The following is a 25,789-nucleotide window of genomic DNA, read 5'->3' as shown; positions in this document are numbered from 1 at the left end:
TTTTTCCCAATAAAACCCTCTTCTAATGAATATTGATGCAAAAAATTTTAATTAAGTATTAGGAAAAAGACTATAACAATATATCACAAAGATCACTAAGAACAGGCTAAAGTCACACTAGGAGTGCAGGGCTGGTTCAATATTAGGACAACTATAAACATAATTTACCACATTAATAACAAAGCAACAAAAAATATATAATTTTATTAATGATGGAGAAAAGCTTTTGATAAAAATTTCCATTCTTGTCAAAAACAGTAGAATACTTAAGAATAACTAGAACTTTTCTTAAAAAATGATAAAATCAAAAACTAAGAATAAGCATTATCTGTAATGGAGAAAAGTTAGAAAGAAGTCTTTCCAATAACATCAGGGATAAAGTCAAAGTGTTCGTAATCACCATTACTATTCAAGATAGTGCTAGAAATGCTAGCAACAAAAATAAAAAGAATACACATGTGGGAAGAAGGGAAAAAATGATCTATTTTTCTTCAGATAAAATAATGATTAATTTAGAGACAACTCAAGAGACAATTGAAAGTAATTGAAACAATTATTGTAATTGTATGATATAAAATAAACCCATAAAATTCATCAGCATTCATCTCCACATTTTACCAACAAATTCTAACAGGTAGAGATAGAAATAAAGATTGCATAAAGAAAAGTGATAATACAAAATATTTGGAAGCTAACCTACCAAGAAATCCACAGGACCTCTATGAACATGATTATAAAGGATTCTTCACACAAATAATCACATCTAAATAACTGGAGAAATACTAGCTGTTCACGAGTAGGATGAACCAATACTGCAATAAAACCTAGATTAATTTAACTTAAATTCATAGAGGAACAAAAAAGTTAAAAATCAAGAGAACTAATTTAAAAATGTATAAAGGAATAGTAATCCAGTTTTGATGGTGCCATCAACTGGCTCAAATATTCTGGAAAACATTTTGGAATCATGCCCAAAAGGCTATTTAACTGTCCATATTCTTTGACCCAGCAATATTGCTATTAGGTCTAAATATCTCCAAAAAAGTCAAAGACAGGGGAAAAAGACTCATATAAAAAAATATTTATGGTAGCTCTTTTTTTTTTTTCCTTTTTTGCAATCAAAGAAATGGAAACAGAAGGAGAGTCCATCAACTAAGGAAGACAAAATAAGTTACAATATAAATATGTGACACGTTACTGCATAAGAAATTTTGAAAGAGATGGATGATTTTAGAAAAATCTGGCAAAATCTCTATTAATCCACAGTTAAGTAAACAGAACCAAGGACAACAATTTATGTAAGAATGATGCTGTAAAGACAAACAACTTTCAAAGACTTAAGAACTCTGATGAACACAACGGAATCAACTATACAGTTACAGAAAACTCATGATGAAATGCCTCTCAGTGATGGCCTCATATTATAGACTAAAGAACATTATTTTCTGGACATGCCTATGGTAAGAATGTTTTGCTTGACTATATTCTTAAATTTTGTTTCTATTGTTTTCTCAAATTGTAGAGGAGGTAGAGTCAGAAGGGAACGAATACAAAACTAAGAATTAAATGGAATTATTAATAATAATGATAAAAAATGCAATCAATTAATATAATAGGCAAAGAAGCTATTTGGCTAAAAAGTAAAGTAATAGAGAGTAATTAAAGTATATCAGTTCTTTAAAGATATAAGGAAATCAAACTGTGAGGGCTTTAGATGCTTTATATTCTTGAAACAATAGTGAAGGACCATAGAAACTTCTCATGAAGCCCAATTTCACAATTCTGTCAGATTTATTTATTTATTTTTGTCCTTTGTTTTCCTTTGATAGATTAAATTTCAAAATTGTTAGGGATCTTAGATATGATTTAGTCTAATCCTTCATTTTATAGATGAGAAAACTAAGGTCCAGAAAAGGTAAAGTAGTTGACTCAGCTTACAGAGCTAATCTAATGGAAGAAATTAAGATTTGACTCAAGTTTAGCATAGTGCCTAGCACATAGTAGCCGCTTAAAAAATGTTTATTTATCAGTCAAGAATTATTGAGCTACTTATTGACTGACATTTAATCCAAACTTCTTATTTTACAGATAGAGAAACTGAGATTTAAAGAGGTTAAGTGACTTGTCCAAAATTGTAGTAGTAGTAAGTGGCAAAGCTAGGAATTAAATCTAGGTTCTCTGATGTCAAATGCAGTGCTTTTTTTCTATTTTACTTCATTATAAACTTTTCTCTCGATCAAATTCCAACCTACTTGTAACTTTTTTTTTTTGACATAAAATTGGTAAGAATTTTATTCTAAAAAGTCACCTTACTATTCTATAAATGGCAAATAGAATGGGGCAATAAAAATAAATTTTATAGCCAACAAAAGATTTGTACAATCTATTCTAATTATGTCAATTAATAAATAACAATTAATGAGCACTGTTAAAGTCACGGTCAATAAACATCTACAAAATAAGATAAAGCATAAAATAGATTGTACTTGTCAAATATAGCTTATCTTAGATTAAGCAATAATGTATAAGTAGAAGAGCCCTTACTAATCTTCCCTATTTACTATTCCCTTCTAAGTCTATGTATAAAAAGACAACTTTTATTTCTTAAAGTTATTTTTCCTCCTACCCTAATTCCTTTGCTACCAAAATTTCTTAGGAATTTTGTCCCAAGAATAAAACAGCAAGGAACAGCTAGGTGGTGCAGTGGACAGAGCACCAGTCCTGAAGTCAAGAGAACCTAAGTTCAAACTGGTCTCAGACACTTAACATTTCCTGTCTGTGTGACCCTGGGCAAGTCACCTAACCCCAATTGCCTCAGCAAAAAAATAAAATAAAATAAAATAAGATAAAAACTTCAATACAGAATAAAGCAGAAGCTATGTGGTACATTAGAGAGTGAGCTAGTCAGGAAGGCCTGAATTCAGATCTGACTTCTGACTTACTTGTTGTGTAATCCACAGACAGTCATTTAACCTCTGCTTGCTTAACCTCAGTTTCCCCAACTGTAAAATGGGGACAACCTATCTGTGAAGGCTGCCATGAAGATATTTGCAAAGCATTTTATAAACCGTAAAGCATCATGTAAATATTAAGCTAAATATTAAATATTAAGGTAAAATTGGAAGTAATATATAGGAAGAGATTTCCTATTTCTCAGAACACTCAGAATAGGCCCCAAAAAGAAAATAAGTGATAATATAGAATCTTAAGAGATGATAAAGACCGCAGAGGGTATCTAATTAAAGTTACTTATATAAAAATAAAAACTAAACAAAAAACCCTAAACCCTCTCTACAACATCTTAACATGACCATGACCACATAGCATTTAGTTAAGAGATCTTCAATTAGAAGAATTCTATTTCCTACAGCATCCCATTCCAATTTAGAAAATCACTGTCAGAAAGTGTTTCTTTATATAAAGGTTAAAATCTTTCTCTACTCATTTTCTACCTATTATTCTTATGTTTGTCTTCTGGTGTCAGGGCCAAGCAACTTTTAGAACAAGTAAAGTCACATCACATGTGTGTAATGGTCTTGCTATACTACTATGATACACATAGAAAAGAGGCTCAATGAAGAAGATGCACAAGAGAAAAGGATGTTGAATTTCTTAGTTAACTTACTCTCTTCAAAAACAGTAACTTTCTGTAGGAAAACAGGAATATAGCCTTATTATCCTAAACCCTAGTTTTGCTTTCTTTGAAATTAGAGATAAGTTATAATATATAGTTATGGTCTCTTCAGGGTTCCATTATAATGGACCACTTCTATTTTACCTGAAATTCCTTAGACTCCTCTTGCTGGTTGGTAATCTTGCAAGTGAAGTGAAAATTTCTTCCAAAATCAACTGCCTATGTTTTTCATACCTTGAGAATACCTATTTAGCAGTTATAAGATTAAAAAACAAAACAAAACCCAAAAGATTAACATTTGCATAAAACAAAAATGACAAAGATTTTAATTTCCAATTGTATTGTATTCCACCTATTCTGGATGTTTCTTGTATATACTTGATTCTGTACATCTCTTCTCCCTAACTAGAACAGAAGTTCCTCAAGGGCAGAGATGGTATCTTTCTTTATTATAGTGTGGCAGCACTTGGTAAGCACTAAATATTAAACACTAACCACATTTTAAACACTCTTAATGATCAATTCCTACATGGGAATATCTTGAGAATTAATTTTAAAAGATTTATTGTCTACTGTGTGGAACATAATGTATTAAACAATGCAGATACAAAGAAAAACCTGAATAGTACCTGCCCTCTAAGGAACTTGGATTCTTTTGGGGAGAGGGGAAATAATGAGCAAATTTGATTATTTCACCTCTAAATGGTGTTGAAACGTTATGATTATATTTATTAAGTATACTTTTAATTCCAAAGGAAGTTTTTCTGGATTATTGTCTATTCATATTTAAGGGACCCAGAATCTATATCTATTAAGTGTATAAAGCAGATCAAAATACAACAAAATTGAAGATTTTAAAAAATTGTCAGATAGCAAAAACCTGAAATAATCAGTGACATTTTTGTTAAAAAAAATTAAAACACTATCAACTGGTAGAAAATTATACTTACTGCAGTGACTAATTTGATGGCACATAACTGGAGTTCACTGACATTTTCTACAAAAAATGGTGTTATTCCCATTGATGATATCTATAAAAAACATGGAGAAAAATCTTTCACTATTTGCCCAATCTTTCCAGATAATGTATGTATGAACTTGCAAGAAGACTCTAAGAACCATATGTATTTTTCTTGCCAGTCACAATGAGCACTCAATTACATCCCTCCTTCTCCCTCTGTCCCTCCCTCTTACACACACACGCACACATTATTTTATAGGGCCACAATATTTAGCAATTAAAAAAAAAATTGCCAACATTCCTTAGACAAGTAACTAAGAACATAAAGTATACATCAACAAAGTATTTGCAACACAACCCACTTTTTGGGAAACTTTTTGGTTTTTCTTTCAGAAAACTAAGTGGACATTTTTCCAAACAGCATTTGTTTATATTTAAGAATTGGTCAAAATTGTGTTTACTGTTTTACACTTCTAATGTAACATTAGGAAAAAAATCATTCTAGGTTGAAAATCTGAGGTTGATATCCTATTCTGGCATTGACAGTGAATGAAATAAAATTATCCTCATTCTCCAGTTTTAAGTTCTCATTTAGAAATAAAAAATCTCAGAAATACTTGCCTGAAGAATTGTTGTATCAGTCAGCAGTTGTATCTCCAAAAGCTCTGCCAAGCTGCTAACGATATCACAAACTTTGTTATAAAGCATTACGATTACTCTCTGCTTGTGAGTGGAACACTTGGCACGTTTTGCCTTTGAGGTTAATACGCCTCCTAATTTTTTTTCAAATTGGGGGAAAAAAATTATCAATAAAATATTTGAACACTAGAATTAATTATAAATTTTGTCAATTGAAATTTCAAAAGATTTGTGTATTTCTTGGTATGATAAACACATATATCAACTTCCGCGCCACCCCATGCCACCTTGCCCTGTCCACTCCAAGGTAAAAAAATTATTCTTTGATGATATTTAATTTGAAAAGCAAACATTTGTATATAGCAGTAGAGCATGGTATACTTTAAAGGTAGTTAAAATCTTGATGCTAAAACAAAGACTTTCAATATAATGGTCTTGGTCTTGATTTGGTTCAAAAGGAAAGATTAGTTGAATTTTGAATTTCACTGACTTAGTTTGGAATCATATTTAAATTTACACATACTCAAAAATCATTTAATAATATAATGTCCAATATCTTTTATCCTTCTACTGCTTATTTCACTGTTTATTTTTAGAAGATATTTTGAAACTTATTAGCTGTTCCCACAATTATGATTCCATTCTCATCTCTGGTGAAGACAGAAATTAAAAACAGAACCTGCATAATCTTTAATTTTTCCTTATCTTTAAAATGCTAGCTTTTTTTATATTTTCTAAATAAATTCTTGTTGATTGGGATCACAGAGAACTAATAAAGAGTCACATTGATAATAAAAATCAAAGATAGTATTGCTATATTCTTTCCAATGTTGGCATTATTTTTGATTACAGTATCACCTGAAGTAATCATAAATTAATTTGCTTTTTTACTTAACTTGGAAAAATACATAACAAAGTTTTAGTAAGGTCTAATTTTAAAAGTTTACATGTCAGCAAATAATGACAAACTAACCGCCATGAGGATCCACTCTGTAAACAGGATCATACTGAGGATAAAGAGTATTTTGTAAGTGAAATTTAGTGTATTGTATAACTCTTTCTATTACATCCTCAATATATACAGCTTTTGGCATGTTAGGTGATGTCATAATGTTGATGGCAGTAAGACAAGCATCTGCTGATTTTGTAACTCTTTCCATAATTAGGTCTCTCCACAGACGTTCTTCTTCTTCAGTGTCATTATTCTACAAAAGAATATAAATAAATGAATATAACATTTCAACTTTCACCGCTAGATGGAACTTTACAGAGAGTTATCCTCAAGAACAAATTATCTTTACGATTACTGTATGAAACTATTTCTACATAATAATTCCTTGTTATAACAATGAACATTTATTTATATAATCAAAACCCTGCAAATATCTTTCTGTAGTGGAAAGAGTACTGGATTGGGAGGCAAAAGACTAGGCATAAATTCCATTCAATTTGTTACCAGTGTGATCTTGGCCAAGTCATTTAGCCTCATGGGAGTTTCTTTATATAATAAAAGATTTTAGGTAAGATTGTTGTCAAGGTCATGTGTTCTAGCTTTGGATCATGTGATTGGTTAAATTAGCCAACCACAAATACTCATTCTAATCAACATAGTATATGCGAGGAAACAATTTCAAATTTACTAATCTATTTAAATAAAAATTATTTTCAAAAAATTGGCAAAATAGAACTCTAAAAAATATATGGAAGACCACTAAATAAAAAAGCATCAAACAAACATTCTGTCATGGACTGGACTAAGGATATAAATTTAAATAAACAAGAAAACTCTGTCTTTAAGGAGCTTACATTTACATGTTGACTGCTTTCCTAATATTAAGCTACTCATTTTTAGTTCTAACAAATATATTCTTAGATGAATTTCCACTTTTTTGGGCAGGATTTTATTTGAAATTATTTTATCAGTATTGATAAATGATAATGACATAGAAATATTTTTCCCTGTATCATATTTCCTGGTCTATAATTTGTTCCATAAAGTAGAGTGTTTTATTTCTTAGTTTTTGAGAAAAATTTATGTAGTATTAGACAAACTAGTACTAAATTTTCAAAATGGATTATGTGACCTGAATATATAAGATCATAGCATAAACAAGTTAGAAGGAAAGCAGATAGGAGATGATTCTTAGTGCAATTTTAAATTAAAGCTCTTTTTAATGGAAAGAGCAACCAAATCAAAAACAATATAAGGTAAATGATACAAAATTACAAAGAACCAGAATGGCCTCCAAGGAAGAGATATAAGATACTCGCAACTCACCTTTGTTACCATATAAACTCATTTTAAAAATAAATTATTTTATTTTTTATGTTTTATATCTAGTAAATGCACAGTGGGCCTAAATGTTGTTGACTGAATTATGTGAACTTAACTCCTGTTTAAAAAAACCTCATTAAATGAAAACTTTTAGAACTGAAAGGAGAAACTGCATACACTAAAGTCAATGTTTTAAATATAGTGTATTGAAGAAATATTCTCATTTAAGAAATACCAATCAAAAAGTAAAAAAGATAACGGTATGCCGAAAAACCAAAGCTAGCACAATATGATATTAACCAAATTAAAAGCAGTATTATCAATATTCATCTTAAACTTACATGATTTAGCAATGTAGAAAGTTTGGACCCATCCTGAATATTCTTCTCCAAAATGTTTAGAACTTTTACTGTCTTATCTGTAGCAAGCTATAAAGAAAAGACAAATTATTGTATTAATTGCTTCTGGAAAATAAGATGAACATGCAATAATTAACTAAAATTGCTCTTTTCAAAATTCTGTTTAGGATTCCAAGTAACAGAAAACCACTTCTCAGGAGCAAAGAGCAAAATCTTCTTCCTTTCTTTTTGGATTTTCTATTATGTGTCATTCTGAGAAGAGAATCAATACCTTGGATTTTGTCGTTTTTGTGGCACTAGCATATCATAAGTGAGTACATCAGGATAACAGGCAATTAAATATAGTGATGCTTCTAAAGAAGATTCATAAAACACAAAACTTAAAAAAGGATCTTAAGAGATTTCTAGTCCAACTATTTTCTAGATGAGCAAAGTGGGACTTAGAGAAGAAGTCCAAATTCTATGATTCTCATCTTGATTACATTTTTACTACACTCTGTTACTAGTCCCGAGAATGTTAGCTTTTGTGCATGGCACTACATTGTAAAAGGCATGAAGGAGTTGGCTACAAAACCAAGGGAATCTGAAAGATATAAAAGTGTAACACAATGCAGGGAGTTAATAGATACTTGTTAATTGATTCAATAATGTTTTATATAAAAGGTGTGGTCAAAGTCCATGGTGCGGTAAGAAGAGTACTAGATTTGTAATGTGATTGGGGGCTCAGTTATATGGCCACTACTTACTGGCTCTGTTACTAGTAGCAACTCATTTAACTTTTTGAAGTATACAATTTCCTTTTGCAAAATGAGCAGGATTACCGGCAGGTTCTAATATATAAGTCTGTTGAGAGGGCCTATCGAAATAAGGCATATAAAGTATTTTGTCAAGCTTGATGTTCGAACTATGTGAAGGTGAATTATTAAGATTATTGTTATATAGAATTTATAATGGAAGGAAAAGAGTGAATTGAGTACTGGAGCTGGGACTCAGAAAAGCCTGAGTTCAAATCCTGCCTTATCATACCGTATGTGTCCATAGCCTAGACAAGGCTTTCTGTGGCTCAAGTACCACTCAGACTTTATTACAAAGTTACTGACATGTTATCTATCATCTGTGATATCATAAATCTTTGATATGTTGCATTATTAACATCAGATAATAGCTTGACTATGAAGAAATAATAATCTAAAAAATGGACACAAGAAACAAATATAATAAAAAGGAAATATAAGAAAAGGATTTTGGCAAACTGGATTCTTTGACATCATCTAGGTGTATGGATTTTGGGAAAGTCTTCAAAGTCTTTGTTCCTTTTCTTCATCTAGGATAAGACCGAACTAGGTAAAGGTTCTTTGCAGCTCTAAAATACTATAAAAACTGCAAAGCATTAGAATACATTTTCTCAAAAACAAACAAAAAAATCCCAACCCCCAAGTACATTTTTAGTAAGCTGAAATGGCCAAGAGATAAAAATCTGATGTAAAATTTTTATTCAATAATACTGTTTAAGAAGTGAATATCCATAAATGTCCCTTCCTCCTAATTTTTCCTTATTAAAAAGAATATTAATTGGTCCTGAGAATTAGATTATTAAGGTTTTATAGTATATTTTAATAGCAAAAGTTCTTAATAGAACTTTCCAATATACTTAGAAATAAAAATGTGCATAATTATGTACCTTTAAGAAATTTAAGTACTTAAGATTTGGATTTGCCCCTGTGATATTATAAAAGTTTGTTATATAAAGAAATCAATGTATCCTCATTATAACAAAAATATCAATAGGGACACATTCACTTGAATATATAGGAATATTTGGCTTGTTTTAGAAAAGTAGATTAAAAGTATGATTCAAAAGCTCATTGAAAAAATTTAATAGAAACATTTTTCAAATTCAATGTTATAGAGTAATTAAAAAAAATCTTTATGACAAAATTATCTCTTTCAATACTAATTCCACAGATATATTTACACTTAATAATTATTATGCTGTCCTTAAGCTAGAAACAATTATCTTTATAGTTTATGGTAAGGGAAAAGATTCAGAGATGCTTTTATATGATATAGCACCGTACAATATGTAACAGTCTTGGATTTGAAACCTGTAGATCTGGGTTTGAATCTCTCTTCCTTATCCTTCAGAAACATTAATTATGTGACACATAAAATTAATCTTTCAGTGCCTGAGTTTCCTAATTTGTAAAATGGAGAAAATAGTTGTGCTATTAAATGGAGTAAATATCACACAGGACTTAACTGATCTACTATTTAAGTATTAGAACATTTAATTATCAGTACAGGTGTCAAAGCAGTCAATCTAACTATATATTCTTGGCACCATGATTTATAATGATTAAAACTAAGGACCAAAGCAAAATTCTAGTGAATTTATGAATCAAAGAAATATTATTTCATTACATTTGCAAGAATGTTTGCAATTATGTGTGATGAAATTATTAAATCACAGATCAAGAAGGAGTAATGGGTTACCTGTACTATAATCCTGTTTTAGATCAAGAATATACCCTTAATTGTCCAATACAGATTTCATTACTTTGGTAATTAAAAAATTCTTTTGATAGTGTCATATTTCTTTCATTTTTAGCATTTTTATTATTTTTCAAAAACATATAGCAATAGAATGGCAAGATTTTGAATTATTAATAAATTGGTGTATGTAGCATATTTGAGTTACCTGTATATGCATTTCATCAGGAATCTTTTCCATTTTCCCCTTCCCCCAATGTACAGTAAGCTCCCTAAAAGCCAGATTAAGCCAATGTTTGTTATCTCCCCTAGGGTTCAGCATACTATTTTTTAAGCAACAGGTGCTTCACAATTATTGAATCAAATATAGTTATGATAATGAATGTTTTCTAAAGTATTAAGTAATTAATAATCACATCAAACTTTGATCTACTTTTAAAATTTTGGATATAAATATGGAATCTCAAAAAAAATAATAATTCCACACATTTACTACCAGAAATACATATGAATTTTAATTTAGAGAAATACCTTATCCATTATTCCCATTGCTTTAATTTTAGCAGATTCACTGCCCAATTCACTAAGTTGATGTTTTCCCAATAGCAGTTCCTGAGGAATCTCTTCATCATCACCTAAAAGAAAAATCCAGCAATTGTAGCAATTCATAATGGTTAGATTTATTTATTTATTTTTAAATGTCTTTAACTTTATAATTCAGTCTTGGTCATCTCTTTCTAAAGAAACAATCTGACCCCTACCAACGTAAACAAGGAACAGCAACACTGAAACATTTTTCTTATTGCTCAGGCAAAATATTGGCTTAAAAAGGGTAACAAAAAAATAAAAATTTTTATTAGAATAAGAAGACCATTTTGGAAAATGAGTACTTTGCAAACTTTACTTCCTACCTATAGCTGAAGTATAGTATTGCCAACCTCACAGTAGTAATTTTGGTGTTTTTGGAGGGGATTAATTTTCACAAATTATGTGTGCTTTAAAAATCAAAAGCCACGCATCAGTTAAGATGAAGCAGCTAACATGCTCCTCATATTTAATGACTTTATATAAGTAGTTTTTTTTTAATATTAGCTGAAGAAAATGAATATTAAACGTAGCTCTGAACAGGATGATAAATCCAGAAGATCCTAGGTAAGTATTCTATTTAAAATGATCACAGAAGTGGAGATTAATTGTTCTAACAATGAATGTATGAAATCTGAGAAATGTGTAGCAAAAAGATGTTTGGATCAAATTGATTTCTAAAGGAAAAATAGTGCTAGATCTATTATTTTGTTTTTTGAAGTGAAAGTGAAAAGAAGTAATACAAATCTCTCTTACTCTATCAAGGAAAAACTTAAAAAAAAATGTACTGTTGGTAGTCATGCTCTAAGTGTTTTTGTGCATATATCCATATAATTCCTTCCAAACTGCGTTATTCCTTGAAAATTCTATACTACAAATGTTTATATTGATCCTGCTCAACCAATTTCTCCCATTCTCCCAATTCTTCAAGGCCTAAAAATTCTTAATTATGTTATTAAATTTCCTCTTAATTACTTTAATTTCACCCCTATCTCACCATTCTTAGACTTTGATTATTATTCTTATTGTTTCAGCTTTGACCTCCCAAATACGTCACCTCCAGGAAGCCAGGAGTCTTATTCCTCATTGTATCCCTTCTTAACACCCAGAAAGTACTAAGTACACAGCAGATATAGAATATTTTTTAAATTGAATTACCAAATGCTGTAAAATCCATGTCTTCAAGATTTTCTAAGATATTTTCTATCGAAGCAGTAAATCTTTTAAAAGTAGAAGAATCCATCATTTCTGTTATGGAGAAAAAAAGTTTTTAAATAAATTATTTCCATGTGGACTGTTGACAATTTAAACCAAACATGGAAACATAATAAAACACTAAATTTACCTTCAGGTGTTAGTTTTGGTTCATAAGCTTTCCGCTTCTTTTGCTTTTCTCTTTTCTTCATTTTTCTAGCAACTAAAAATAAGATAGGAAACTTTTAAATAAGAATTACAACTTAAATTGATTTTATTTTTGTCCCATATATCTTTTTGAAGTAAATTTTAAAATAATTATATCAATACAATCTAAACATATTTGCTTTTCTTTTGGACTAATAAAGTTATCAGTGTTTGAAATTAGCTTACTAAAAATTTAAAAATAATTTTTAAAGGGAGCCCTAATGTAGAATCAGGTAGCATAAAGAATCCCTTGAGGCTAATGGATTACCCTCACTAAGGCTGGGAGGAGGAGAATAATCTTCCATGTCTGAATCTGATGGGCTCCGATTTCGATAACGGCCACCACCGGAACTCCTCCTGCCTTCATGAGAATGGCCACTTCTCCTATGATCCCCAGAGCTTCGTCTGTCACGCTCTTCATATTCCCAAGCTTTATCATCATCTTTGTCCTTCTTATGTCGTTTCCGAGAAGCTAAAAGCAAATTTTCATGACAAATGATTTACCCTACTTGAAAGACTATCAAAATTTTTTACTTTAAAAATTTTCATTGTCATTTAAGTTAATTCTAAACAATTCTCTTTTCTATGAGAATAAATAGAGCATAAAAATACTATTTATAATTTTAACATGGCATTTCTAAATTTAAAAATTTTACATAAAACAGGGTCTTCTAAGATAGAGGTCTCCACACTTTTTTGATCACGCAACCTTACCAGTAGAGATGTTTTAGAGCATGCATTTCGAGGTGTGTAAGATACATATACATACATATATATACATACATATATACACACACAAACACAACTATAATAATAGATTATGTACATTATAAACATACAAAAGTTAAAAAGAATTAAAGGTGAAATAAACAATATTTTAAAAATATTTTTTAGAGGAAAAACCTTTTTTTTTTGCAATGTGACTTAATATGCTCCATTAAAAAAAAAATCCCTATATGTCCTGGGGGAACAAGGTGAACTTGTAAAGAACAACTGTTCAGGAATTTGATTTGATCAATGTACCTAGCCAAATAAGCAAATCTCTTTTTTTTGAAATACTTTCTTTTAATTGAAAGATACACAACAATCAAATAGTAGTTCAAAACAATCAATGAACATAACAGTTTTTCATCAGAAACCATCTTTATCTATGTAGTGACACCATACACAATGCAAAAACTACAAGCAAAAACGAATTGTCTCTTATTTCAACAAAGTAGAAAATATTCAACATAAATCCATTCCTCTTTACATGGTTCTATTTAATCAATGGTATCATTTCATAATTCCTTCTTCAGATTTGGATAATATAGATGTGTTTTTATACAAGTGAAAGGAACAATCAGTCTGGCTGGACCACAGGATGAGGGAAGGGGAGCAAAACACCATAAGCCTGAAAGTTATGTGGGGCTGTGATTTGTGAAAGACTTTAAAAGCAGCAAAATAGTTCAGTTTATTAATTCTAGAGTCAAGAGAGATTCAATGTAGTTTAAAAGTGGGGCAGGGGTGTGTGTGTGTGTGTGTGTGTGTGTGTGTGTGTGTGTGTGTGTGTGTGTGTGTTAGTCTATATAAATGTACTCTTCAGGAAAAAAAACATTGGCAAGTATATGGAAGAGCCAGGAATAAGGACTGAGCAATAGGAGATTACTTACTAGTTTAGGTGTGAGATGATGAATGTCCAATTTAAGTTGGTGGTTGTATAACAGTGAAGAGGAGAGGCCAAGTATTATGGAATTAGACACCATAAGATATGGCAAGTGCTATATTAAATGAGGGAGATGGAGAGGTCAAGGATGACATAAGAATGGGAACCTAGGTGACTAGTTCCCTTACAAACAATAGCAAAATCAGGAAGAAGAGTGAGTTTCTGAAGCAAAATAATGAGTTAATAGGATTAAGTGCTTATGTACCAAGATATATTAAAATATGTAATGCCATTCCTGTTTACCCTTTGGGACTCATTCTGTTCCATTCAAAACAAAAAAGGGAGGTCTGGGCAACAGGGGGTCTCTTACCAGTCTGCCCAGGAGCACAGAGAACAATCTCTTAGGAGTGGGTGCCTGATATAGCCACAAAGCAATCTTGGGGAAGATTATCTTTAATGGTAACTGCAGAGCATGTGATATGGGTACCCTAAATTGTTCTGAGGACTGTCCCAAGAAATAGGAGGGATTGGGTTAGAAACTTGTACACTGTAGGACATACTAGAGGAAGGGAATGGAGTGGGGAGTATTAAAGGATAATGGGTGAAGATTAAGTGTGACTGTGTAAGAGACAAGCCCCACTGGCACCCATGCATCCCATCTTCCCGCCCACCATTTGGCTGATCACTGTGCCCTTGGAATCATTCAGTGCCATGTCCTCATTTTGGTGACCACTGCTCTAAGAAACACAATAAGAAAGTAGTAAGCAGAAAATCATACTTTCAATTTAAGGAATTCAGTTAACTATAATAAGTATAATGTCAGAGTAAAAATTAAACATGGTTTACAAATTAAACTACATTTAAGACCTGGATGAGAACTAATGAGTCTTACATAAACAGAACTGAAGGAGAAAGGAATTATAAAATAGTAGAATAAACTCATTATATGTGTAACCTATTCAAAAGAATACAGAATTTCTGAGATGGGAGTGAATTATAGTGAAGAAAGAACCTTAAGTCATCTGAGTCCACTTTTGAATAATGCTAAGAGTTATAAGGTTTTCCTAGTACATAAGAGGAATCCATCTCTCTGCAACTTCTACCCATTGCTACCTGTTCTGCCATCTGAGAACAAACAGAATAAGGACCATCCTTCTTCTACATAACAGCTCTTCAAGTCCTTGAAAGCAGCAATCACATCCCCATAAGTCTTCTCTTCTACAGGCTCAACATCTCTAGTTCTTTCAAATGATCCTTGTATAATTTGGCCTCCAGTTTCCTCTGAATCCTCTCGAACTTGCCAATATTCTTCCTAGAATTTGGTGGCCAGAACTGAAAAGAATACACCAGATGTGGTCTGACCAGCACAAAATACAAGGTAACTGTTACCTCCCTCATCCTAGGCACTATGCCTTTCTTAATGAATCTTAAGATGACACAAGTTTTTTTTTGGCTGCTATTATGTCACTAAATAATAGACTGAATTTCATTGGATCAGAGCTTTCTCAGAATATTTCCCCCATGTTGTACTTAAGTATTTTTTACCACAAATGCAGAACTTTATAGTTCTCTCTCTTACACATCATTTTATTAGATTCAGCCTGTAATTTTTGCTTGCTGAAATTTTTTGGATTCTAATTCTATCATGTGTTGGGTACTCCCTTTTCCAGCTTCATCATTTGTAAATTTGCTAGATATGTCATCTGTGCCTTCAACAGTCACTAAAAAAAAAAAAAAATTTAAACTTCACAAGACCAGGTATAGATTCTCTGAAGGCCCATATCTAATGACTTCTTTCTAAGTTGACAATGACATATGAATGATTACAACCTGGTTTTGATATTCAGTTTAAAATTCATCCAACTGTACCACACAATCAGCCTGTATTTCCCCATTTTTCTCACAGGGACAGCATGAGAGAATCTTTTGAATACTCTGATGAAATCTCACTACAATATTTGATTAGTAAAAGAAACATGCAAATGAAATTAAAAGTATTTTTGTAAACTATTTGGACTGAAAATTGCAGTTTTAAAGATATGATACTTGTTGATATTCTTTAAATATTAATTTATTTATTACAATTTTATAGCCAAGAGCCTCCTTTAAACTTGAGGAAAGCCCTATGAAAATTTATGAATTAAAACTGTTACAATGGTTTAAAATCTTCTGGTAAAATAATAAGCATGTATAAAATTTGGTCTGGGCCTCACTTGTCTAAGACAGAAAACTTACTTTAAGGATCTGGTTTTAAAACAGCAGAAGGCACACAGCTTCAATCTTTGAATAAAACTCCCATATCCTAGTTTAGTTGGCTATATGAACCTGTCTGTTTATTACAAACCTGAGAATGATGCTCCCAATTTAAACCTGGTTTCACATCTGAAATACTAAATACAAATCTGTGCTTAAACACCAAATTCTATAATTGTTTGTACCCTTGGCCTGGCTTTTATTTCTAGAGACTGATCCCTGGCTTAAAATGATAAACTTTATTACTGCATCAGGTTAATATCTAATAGCTACATGAAAAATAAAAGTTATAAATACACAAGAGGGCTGGAAAAGAATATTGCTGAAAAAGAATAGTCAAATACACTAATTGGATATATATCTAATCATTTAAAAAATTATAAAACGTAGAATATCAGATTTGCAAAATATTTCCTACACCATTTAATCCAACCCATATCTAGAGAGGAATGCCTTTAACATTGTCACTGACAAGTAGTTATCCAATTTGTACTTAGTCTTCTAGATTTTGGCCTTCTAGTTTGCTTATTCAGTATTCAAAACATGTCAACAGCATTACAACAAGATTTTTTACCGCCCTATAATGACCTCACACTCTCTCATATATGATTATACTCCAATTCTTGTAATAAATTAAGGCTGTACAATGATTTAGTGATTGGGTCCTCTTCACCAGACCTAGTTTTTAGTCCTATCCCAGTTTTAAATCATGACTAGCCATGATTTTCTGAAAAGGTGGTAGTAAAAGATGAGGTTGTGAGCATATCCTTTCCTTTTTACTTTGCTAAGGAATATAAATACAAATAATTTAATTTTTTTTTTTTTTAGAAATTTGAGAGGATGAGAATAAAGATGATAAAGTATCCCCTTCTGAGGAGATTATACCAAATTCCAAAGGCAAACTTTATTTTCAAAGTTTTCTCCATCAATGGGCATACAATGGACATTAAGTATGTTTAAAGCAGAATATATGGTATGAGGAAGGTGGGGGTAGATAAGGTAGAGAGTATTTTCATTTCTTTAGGACTAGATCCTGTATTTCCTAATACATTACGAAAATGAATAGTTTGTAATATTAGTCTGACAAAGATCCATAAAGCAGAAAAAAGAAACTCAAAATAAAGAATACTTACTGGTATTTACTTAATAAATGTGTTGACTATCCATTATATGCAAAGCATTATGCATTAGAGAGGAAAAAGTCATGAAGACTGTGCTATATCTGTTATACTTACTTGTATTTAAGTTTTCTTCACATATAAAATGATTAATCTACAGCAAAATGATAAAATTCACTCAATGACTAAGAAATCCTTTTAAAATGTTGCTTTGCTCTTTGGTGTATTTTATTATTCCAAGTGGTATGGGATTAGAATGGGCTGACCTTGATAAAATATGTCTTTGGTGTTTGCTCGTGTCCCCTTTTCAGGTCTCTCTCTAGGCACTCCTTTCTTATTTTCTTAACCTTCCTTCTTAACTTTTTGATTCCTACCTAACACAGAAGCCTCAAGCTGGAATTAATTTTGAGTAAAACATTATTTTGTACAAGCCTTCTCCCTGAAGGGGGGGACCATATACCAAAATCTCCTCTCACTCTCCCTTCTCTGTTTAATATCCTCTTTAAAAAAGAATAGAAATGAAAGAATACAATTGACTTGGTTCAAAAGAATGCAAGAAAGAATCAACTCTGATGTATCAGCAACTATGCACAATGCTGTAATTAAATGAAAGATCCCGAATGACTAAGTAGATGAAAATCCTGTCCTAGAAAGTAGAAAGGTAAGGGAAAAACACTAGATCCTAGCTTATCATAAAAGAAAAGAATGGCTTTAGACTACAAAGATAAATCAGTTATGCAACTAATCCACTTCTTGTTAACTACTTTATGTTTTACAAATTCATAACCACGTTATCTCTAATAATAAAGTATTTTAAAAAAATTCTTCTAATGCTGTTCAATTCTATCAGTTTTTTTTTATTCCAGTTAAATATACTAATAAATATTATTTTCAAATTAGGTTATAAAAAGAACAAAAGGAAATTGAAAAGATAGTATACATCTCAAATAATATAGAAGAAATTAAGAACACACTACTTACATTCAAAAGCATCTTCACTGTCATTGTCTTCATCCGAACTGATTTCAGCATATTTTGGCTTTTCATTAACTGTGCTACGTTTGCGCTTGTTCATTTTCACACGTTCACAAAGTGGCATAGTAGATTCAATTTCTGCCAGGAGCTCAGGGGGTAATTCTTTTAACACTGACTGATCTATACTACCTATTAATGAAGAGTAAGAAGAAAATTTAAATCTGAAGATAAAAGAAAACATTCAATCACATTATTATAGTGGAACCTAAATCAGATTTATAGGAAAAGTTTGTTGAGAATTATCATTTATTTTTCACATTAAATATATTCAAATTTTAATAAGGTACTCTCATTTTCAGTAGTGAAGCCAAAATACTAAAATGTGATATTACAATCTATTGCAATGAGTTTATGTGGATAGAAGTTACATGATCCTCTAAAAAGAATGCCTATTGTAAACCCATGCTAAAGTTGAGACAAAAAGCAGGGATGGACACATCAAACACTTCCTAATAAAAATATTTTTAAAAAAGTAACAAATAGCACCTGCGTTCTTAACTTTTTTTTTTTTTTTTTGGGGGGGGGGGGGGAGGGAAGGAGGGGATCCCAGTATAAGAAGCTGTTCTCATATAGTGATTGATATTGAGGGCTGAATTTTCCAAAATCCAGAATACTCTCATTCTCAACATAAAATTATTCTTCAATAAAAAATACAATAGTTTTTCATGAAACAATTTTTTAAAATAGAAAAAAGTTGTACAATCAATATTAACAAAAATTTTCCATGCTATGAAAAACTGTCATTAATAATATGTGGTCTCAGATGCTAAAAAATTAAATAAAATGGAAGCTGTCAAAAAATAATCTGTCCGGGATGAATTGTCATCAATGAATAAAAAAGATGAAGACTTATTTTACTTACCTATGTATCTCCTATACTTATTAATGGATAAAAATATTGTTAAACATGTTAAACTGTTAAACACTAAAGCAAAGTTACTGTTAAGTCATCAAATTTTAATTTACTGTTAGGGGAAGATAGGATTTCTGGTATCATGTAGACATCATCACAATTTGATTTGTCCTTGACAATAAGTTTTATATATACATAATACTCTAAGCTTAACAAAGTGTTTTATATATATATATATATATATATATATATAAGACAAATTGAAATTTATATATAAATATAATCTCATTTTACAATGCAATAATTAAACATTAAAGCTTACTGGATAGCTAGGAAAGCAAGCCTAGAGAACAAAAAGTCACATGCTCTTATATATTTATATATACATCTAAATTCATGATATTTCCAACTATGTAGTCTTACCTCTAACATCTGAATCAAAAATATGAAAAAATAGGCAAGAAATATACTATGATAAATAACAATAATGAAATAGAAAATTTCATTATTGCTTTTGAACTGTATGGTTCAAATGTTTGTCTTATTCTTCAATAAAGCTTTACTAAGTTGTTCTCTCTTATTCTTAGAAATTGTTGAATTGTCTCCAAAAAGGATAATGGGAATCACTCAAGGGCTTTTTTTTTTTTTTTGTATTGTTGTTTGACATTATAACTCATCTCTGTCAGCCCCCAATCATATAACAACATAATATATTGGTGATGACTTTCATTTTATTTAACTGTAATTCAGTCTAAAAGGCCCTAATTTTAATACCAAACTTGTTTAATCAAACTTTCAAATGGAAGTTATGGCTTTTGAAATAATTACTCTCTTTATCAAGGTATTTCCCAGTATACTGATAAAAGTCAAACTATCTACATGCAGAATTGAATCCATGAAGGCCTGTATCTTTACTTTAATTATTAATCAATTATGCTTTGTGTACTCCAATTAGATGGTAAGTTTCTTCCATGTGTGTCACGCTTTCCAAATTAAATGTTTTCCCCATATCAGTTGTCTCCATAGGATCCAGTATAGTGTTCCATATATGGTTACGGTACCACAAATATTTGCTATGTGATCCAAAATTTCTACTGTTGATGATCAGGAAAAATGTTTCTTAGAAGCCATGTAGTATCTCCCTGAAATGAATTTATGAGGCCATTTAATCCAATCCTCATTTTACAAATGAGAAAACTGAGGCACTGGTAGATCAAGAAACTGGTACATAGCTGTTTTAGGGATTTCTGAAAATTTTGTGAACTAAAAAAAGTTAGTCATGCCTGAAAATATTCTAATATTTCCACGTTTTTAATACAGACAATTTTAGCACGCATTTGACTTTTAAACATATCATTTTAAAGCAGAAATACTTAATAATACTCTGATGAGATGAGTCAAAAACTTGTATTAATAGTACAGAGTAATGGGACAGTAAAAGCAAACAGTTAAGGACTTAAGATATATATTCTGCAAATAATTCCCACATAAGTAATAAAGAATGGACTTTACTAATATTGGTACATGCATTCCTTAATGTATCTCAATTTCTCCTCTGGGCTAAGGACTGAATCTCTTTTCCCCTATCCCTCACATATACTCACTCACCTAGCACAGTCTACTTACAAATGTTGTGGCACTATACCTACAATTTAAGTTCCAACACAGTGTTTTAAAAGTTTGAGCTAGTTACCAAACTTATGGAACATATGTGGGCCTTATGTAATTTTGTCATTAACTAAGGAAAATTAACCTTTTTTCTTCTTAAATAAGCAGCAGACTGTACTTCAATATAATGCAGAGCTTTTGACACTCATTTCTTTTCCTGGTAAGAACAAATTTTTTTCACTTACATGTTTGTGACTGGTCTAGGAAGTGAAGATGCCAGAAAAGATTAATATGCCTGGAATTCTCCCATACTGAATCAATGACTCCCCCCCACCTCCAAAAAAAAAAAAAAGAGTGTAAGCCTCTTAAGATTGTTTGATTCTTTGTATGTATTATCCCTAGGATCTAAAGCAGGATTTAAAAAACTTTTTCACTAGTAAATCCTTTTTAACTGAGAAATTTTTATGTGAGCCTAAATATGTGGGTATAAAATAGGAATACAAATCAAACATTTACTGTTAATAAACCCTAATTTTGCAACCCCCACATTCAGTTACAAGACTTTATTGAGGGGTGGTGGTGTTAAGTTTAAGAAGTTTATCTTATTTCAGTAAAATGATCATTTTTTTCAAATAATTTACATATAGGCAAAAATTGTATTTAGCATTTCTAATATCTGAAAGCTCATGTAAGAAATGATTACTCAATGACCTTTACTATACTCAGTCTACAAAATTATTTTTATTAACTATTCTTAGCTTGCTAGATGTAAAAAAACAGAGGCAGTAGTGTGCCAATCCCTGTTCTAGAACCTATGGTAAACTACCATCACATTCCAGAAGCAGCGCTTCTTGTTACATTTACTAAATTTCAAAAATCTATATTGTACAAGAAACCATTAAAAGCCTTAAAATTTCATCGCTTACTGCTTTGGAAATCGATAATAATGAGGCTGGAAATACATATGATTCTTTGAATAATAATGACACTGAAATTAACAGCAGAACTTCAATTAATGAATTCTCCTGAAATAAAACGTAAGAAAGTAATCTAGGATAAAACACAAATGGACCATCCAGTATTTATCATGTAGCATTAATGTACATATGTTAAAAGAAACATTTCCACTACACAATACATGTAGACAGGTATACACTGACGAAAATGTTGTACAATTTATATTTTACAGTAGACAAGCTAACTACAGATAAAATTGTTAAGTTAAAAACATTTCTTCATTTATATTTAAATTTCCCTTTACAGAAACAGCAAAGGCTCTGATACAGTCATTTACACTTTTCTTCAGAACTCCAACACTCCTTTCTGTGCTTTGTTCTTCCCTCTCTTGAACTTTTGGGTCTCACATTCTTAACTCCAAATTTTCAATAAAAAGAAGAAAGGATCTGATACTCATTCACACTTGATGAACTGATAATTTAATATGACTTAATTTTAGATAATGATTACTTCAACCAATCTGTTATGCTCTTTATATCAAACTATAGAATGAAAGGCTTTGTTTTGAAGGATTTGAGAAAGAGGTGAGGAATGATGATTGGACTCATATAACTCACAATATTGCTTTTAATAGGTAAAGCTAATTTTCCCTTCTTAGAATAGAGTGAACATGGGAGAAGAAGGAGAGGTAGGGAAAGAAAGAGAGGCCATAAATTTAGAGCTAGAGGGGAGCCTGAAATAGTTACCTAATTCAACTAACTCAATTTAAAAATGAGAAAAATGAAGTGCAGATATATTTCTTGTCCAAGGTTACATATGAAATTATTAACAGAATCAAGTTTTGAATGGAGTTGTTCTGATCCTTTCCCTTCTATTACGTCCTAAGTCTGAAGTAATAGTCCTTGATATTATACCCATGCTGATTTTGCTTATTTCAGTTAGTAGTTTAATACTTTCTAATTATAATTACACTTTTCTGATATCCTACTGTGCATGAAACTAATATATCCACTTTAATGATGAAAATGTTACATTAAATAGCTTTAACTATATGAAAAACGAAACTCAGGATCAGCAAAGAAAATACACATTGAAGTATTGTGTTTATAAATATGTACAGTCCTTTATTATGAATTTGTATTATCTATAAATTATATAGTTTAAAATTAGTCTGAATTCTTTCTTAGAAACCAAAGAGTCATTAAATTTCAAATAACATGTATAAATGATTTTCTCCCAGTAATACGTATATTCCCCTTATCAGTGCTTTGTAATTGTAAATTCTGCACAATGTCTTCACATAATTCCTGGATTATGTTTTTTTAAATTTACCATTTTCTGGGAGATGTAAGTTCTCCAAGTTTTCTTTGTGCATTTTGTCTTTAAAGTCAGTTGCTTTAGCATATATGAAACATTTTTGTTCTCTTGTTTCTGTTCTGTCAAACTGTTTGCCTTCTCTATGTATCTTTTAAAATCTGTCATTTTTTTCTGGTTTTGGTGGTGTTAATCTAATTGTGTTTAAAATTCTATAGTAAATGCCTAATTTTCTTTAATTAAAAAAGAAAATCAAAAGAAAAGTTGATCAAAGTTCCAACTACTAACATAAAACCATGTCTGAGGTTTTTTATTGTTGTTATCTCTAATGAATGCAGGTATCTACACTTTACTAATTCTATTTTGGTTTTTCTTTGCTGTTCTATTTATTCTTCCTTCTGGTTTTTAGGATCCTTCTTTGATCAGTATGTTGGGATTTTAATGAGGATTTTTTTGTTTGCTGATTTTAGTATTTAATAGTTTTTCTTGCATCACCTATTACTTATACTTTGAACCCTTCCTTTTCATTGGTTTCCAAACTAGGTTGGATTAGGCCTGCCTCTGCTTCCCCCAAAAGAAAATAAAAACTAGTTAGCCTAGGACAAAGCCTTGAATAACCTCAGGGGTGTGATGTTGGTCTCAGGAAATTTTTCCTTTCTCTGAAAATCAAAATACTGAAATGTCTAAGTTTACTTTTCAGTTATCCTGATTCCTTCCTCTCCTGTACTCTGCTCTTCCTCACAGAAAGGGAGTTTGCTTCTGCTTCTTATGGAACATGAGAGAATAGAGTCTAGTGACAATGTTAGTACAGAGTGAGGGAGAAGACACAGTTTCAAGCTAGGATGACCCAACCTAGCTTGTGCTTTCTGCTACAGACATGTAAGTGATGAGCAAGTGTTCTGATTATTAAAATTTACTGTTGCTCATAAGATTTTTTTTCCCCTTCTCATAGTTCAATCTTCTTAACTTGATAATTTAGCTCTGGTTATTCTACACTTGGCATGTAATTGCTTTGTTTGGAGGTTGATGGGGTGGAGTAATTTGTAGTTGATTTGTAACTTGAAACTTTAAAAAATCATTACCGACCACTAAGTTAAAAAGCTCTAAAGTTTCAAAGACTTTAGAAATGAGAGTGATAGATTACAATCTAAAATATGTGCAACACCAGATATGGAAATAGAATGAAAGTTCAATGGAGATTAAAACAAAAAATTGAGTTAGGAGGCTGTTTGGAATAACAGAATTATACATTAGCTCTTCACTGAGAGGACCTGGATTAAAATTCTGTTTCTGATGCTTACAACGTCTATGATCTAAGGCAGGTCACAATCTCCAGAGGTCTGAATTTTCTCATTGTAAAATTAGGATTTTATACTAGATCCTTTCTGGCTTATGATCCTCTCTGATCTTAACTATAAAATTAAGTGTTATTTGATATACACATTTACAGACATACATGCATGTGCACATACATACAGAGGCTATCCCCACCACTCCACTCACTACTTTATAAAACCTGTTATCCATAATCACAGTTGGTGTGAATGAATATAGGCTATTTCCACAACTTTACCCTCACTACTTTATAAAATCCGTCACCTACAATCCTTCTCCATGAATACTTATATAGACAAAGCATATTCACACATGTTGTTACATATTATTTTTTTCTTTTAAGACAGCTTGTTTTAAGAGTACTGTCTGTAAGAATACAGCATGTAAATCCTGGACACATTAAAACAGGTAAAGCTGTGTATATCAAAGAAATGAGAATTATAGCTACTTCAAATTTGCTAATAGCAGAAAACTGTCAGAAAAAAAATTTCTCCTTCATATGTTTCTTATTGTTATTACTATTTTTCTGAAATAAGGAAAATTTTGAATATGACAGAATAAAATTCAGCTTAATTGCCTAGATACTTAATACTACAAAAACCAAACGAGTCAAGTTTTTTTATTTAAGCACAAAACAGAAATTACTAAGAATAAAACAGTGCCCCTACTTGGGATACTAGGAGAATGGTTAAGTCATGTGCTTTTGTTTTTAATGATTTGGGTTTTTATGAGACTTTGCATCAATTAATAAGCATTTAATAAGCAGAAGCCTGTTTATTCAAAATTTTCTCAGCCCAACCTTATATACCCTAATATCCTTGCACGTGCTAATTACAGGATACTGCATGCAGGACCACATAAACAACTTGCTGTTGTATGCAAATGTTTCCTTGTTACTTTATTATAACTCTGTTTAAATTACAACACAGGTTGTCACACTCCCTGGGGGAATGAGGTGCCAAACCACACATGTCAGCAGGGTTCCTTTTACTGGACTAAAGGGTCTTATACCTCACCCAGGGTTCCCTACTATCTGTGACCCTCTAGACTATATTTATATACAACAGGGCTGAATATAACCTGGAATACTGTATGACCAAAAAAATTTTTTTCATTGGGTTTTGGAACATAATTTTATTCCAGATGTATGATATAATTGAGATAAACTTGTTGGATAAGCATTAGATAATTATTAGAGTAAAGGATGCCATCACATAAAGATACTTTCTCAAAGAGAATATAAGCCAGCCCTAAAGAGAAAAAAAAGTGGTAACTGCTGGATAGCCTGACTGTTCTATTGAAATATTTGAAATGTTTGGACAAAGAA

General features: G+C 31.0%; 1 protein-coding gene across 2 annotated transcripts in view; it reads right to left on the bottom strand.

Moving 5' to 3' along the window:
- The window catches only part of NIPBL (NIPBL cohesin loading factor), a 240,986-nt gene that overhangs the window by 48,269 nt on the left and 166,928 nt on the right, over positions 1–25,789 (bottom strand). For both annotated transcript variants that reach the window (XM_051989989.1, XM_051989982.1), the window contains exons 11-20: positions 18,342–18,524; positions 12,613–12,816; positions 12,289–12,360; positions 12,102–12,191; positions 10,890–10,993; positions 7,851–7,937; positions 6,208–6,439; positions 5,217–5,368; positions 4,585–4,665; positions 3,779–3,879 (exon numbers count right to left, since the gene is read on the bottom strand). In XM_051989989.1, coding sequence (XP_051845949.1) covers positions 3,779–3,879; positions 4,585–4,665; positions 5,217–5,368; positions 6,208–6,439; positions 7,851–7,937; positions 10,890–10,993; positions 12,102–12,191; positions 12,289–12,360; positions 12,613–12,816; positions 18,342–18,524 — 1,306 coding nt within the window. The remainder of the gene's footprint in view (positions 1–3,778; positions 3,880–4,584; positions 4,666–5,216; positions 5,369–6,207; positions 6,440–7,850; positions 7,938–10,889; positions 10,994–12,101; positions 12,192–12,288; positions 12,361–12,612; positions 12,817–18,341; positions 18,525–25,789) is intronic.

Source organism: Antechinus flavipes, chromosome 1 (genome assembly GCF_016432865.1).
Source record: "Antechinus flavipes isolate AdamAnt ecotype Samford, QLD, Australia chromosome 1, AdamAnt_v2, whole genome shotgun sequence".
In the NCBI taxonomy this organism is placed as follows: domain Eukaryota; kingdom Metazoa; phylum Chordata; class Mammalia; order Dasyuromorphia; family Dasyuridae; genus Antechinus; species Antechinus flavipes.
The sequence above is the reverse complement of the archived record's forward strand: the minus strand, read 5'-3'. Positions and strand labels throughout refer to the sequence as shown.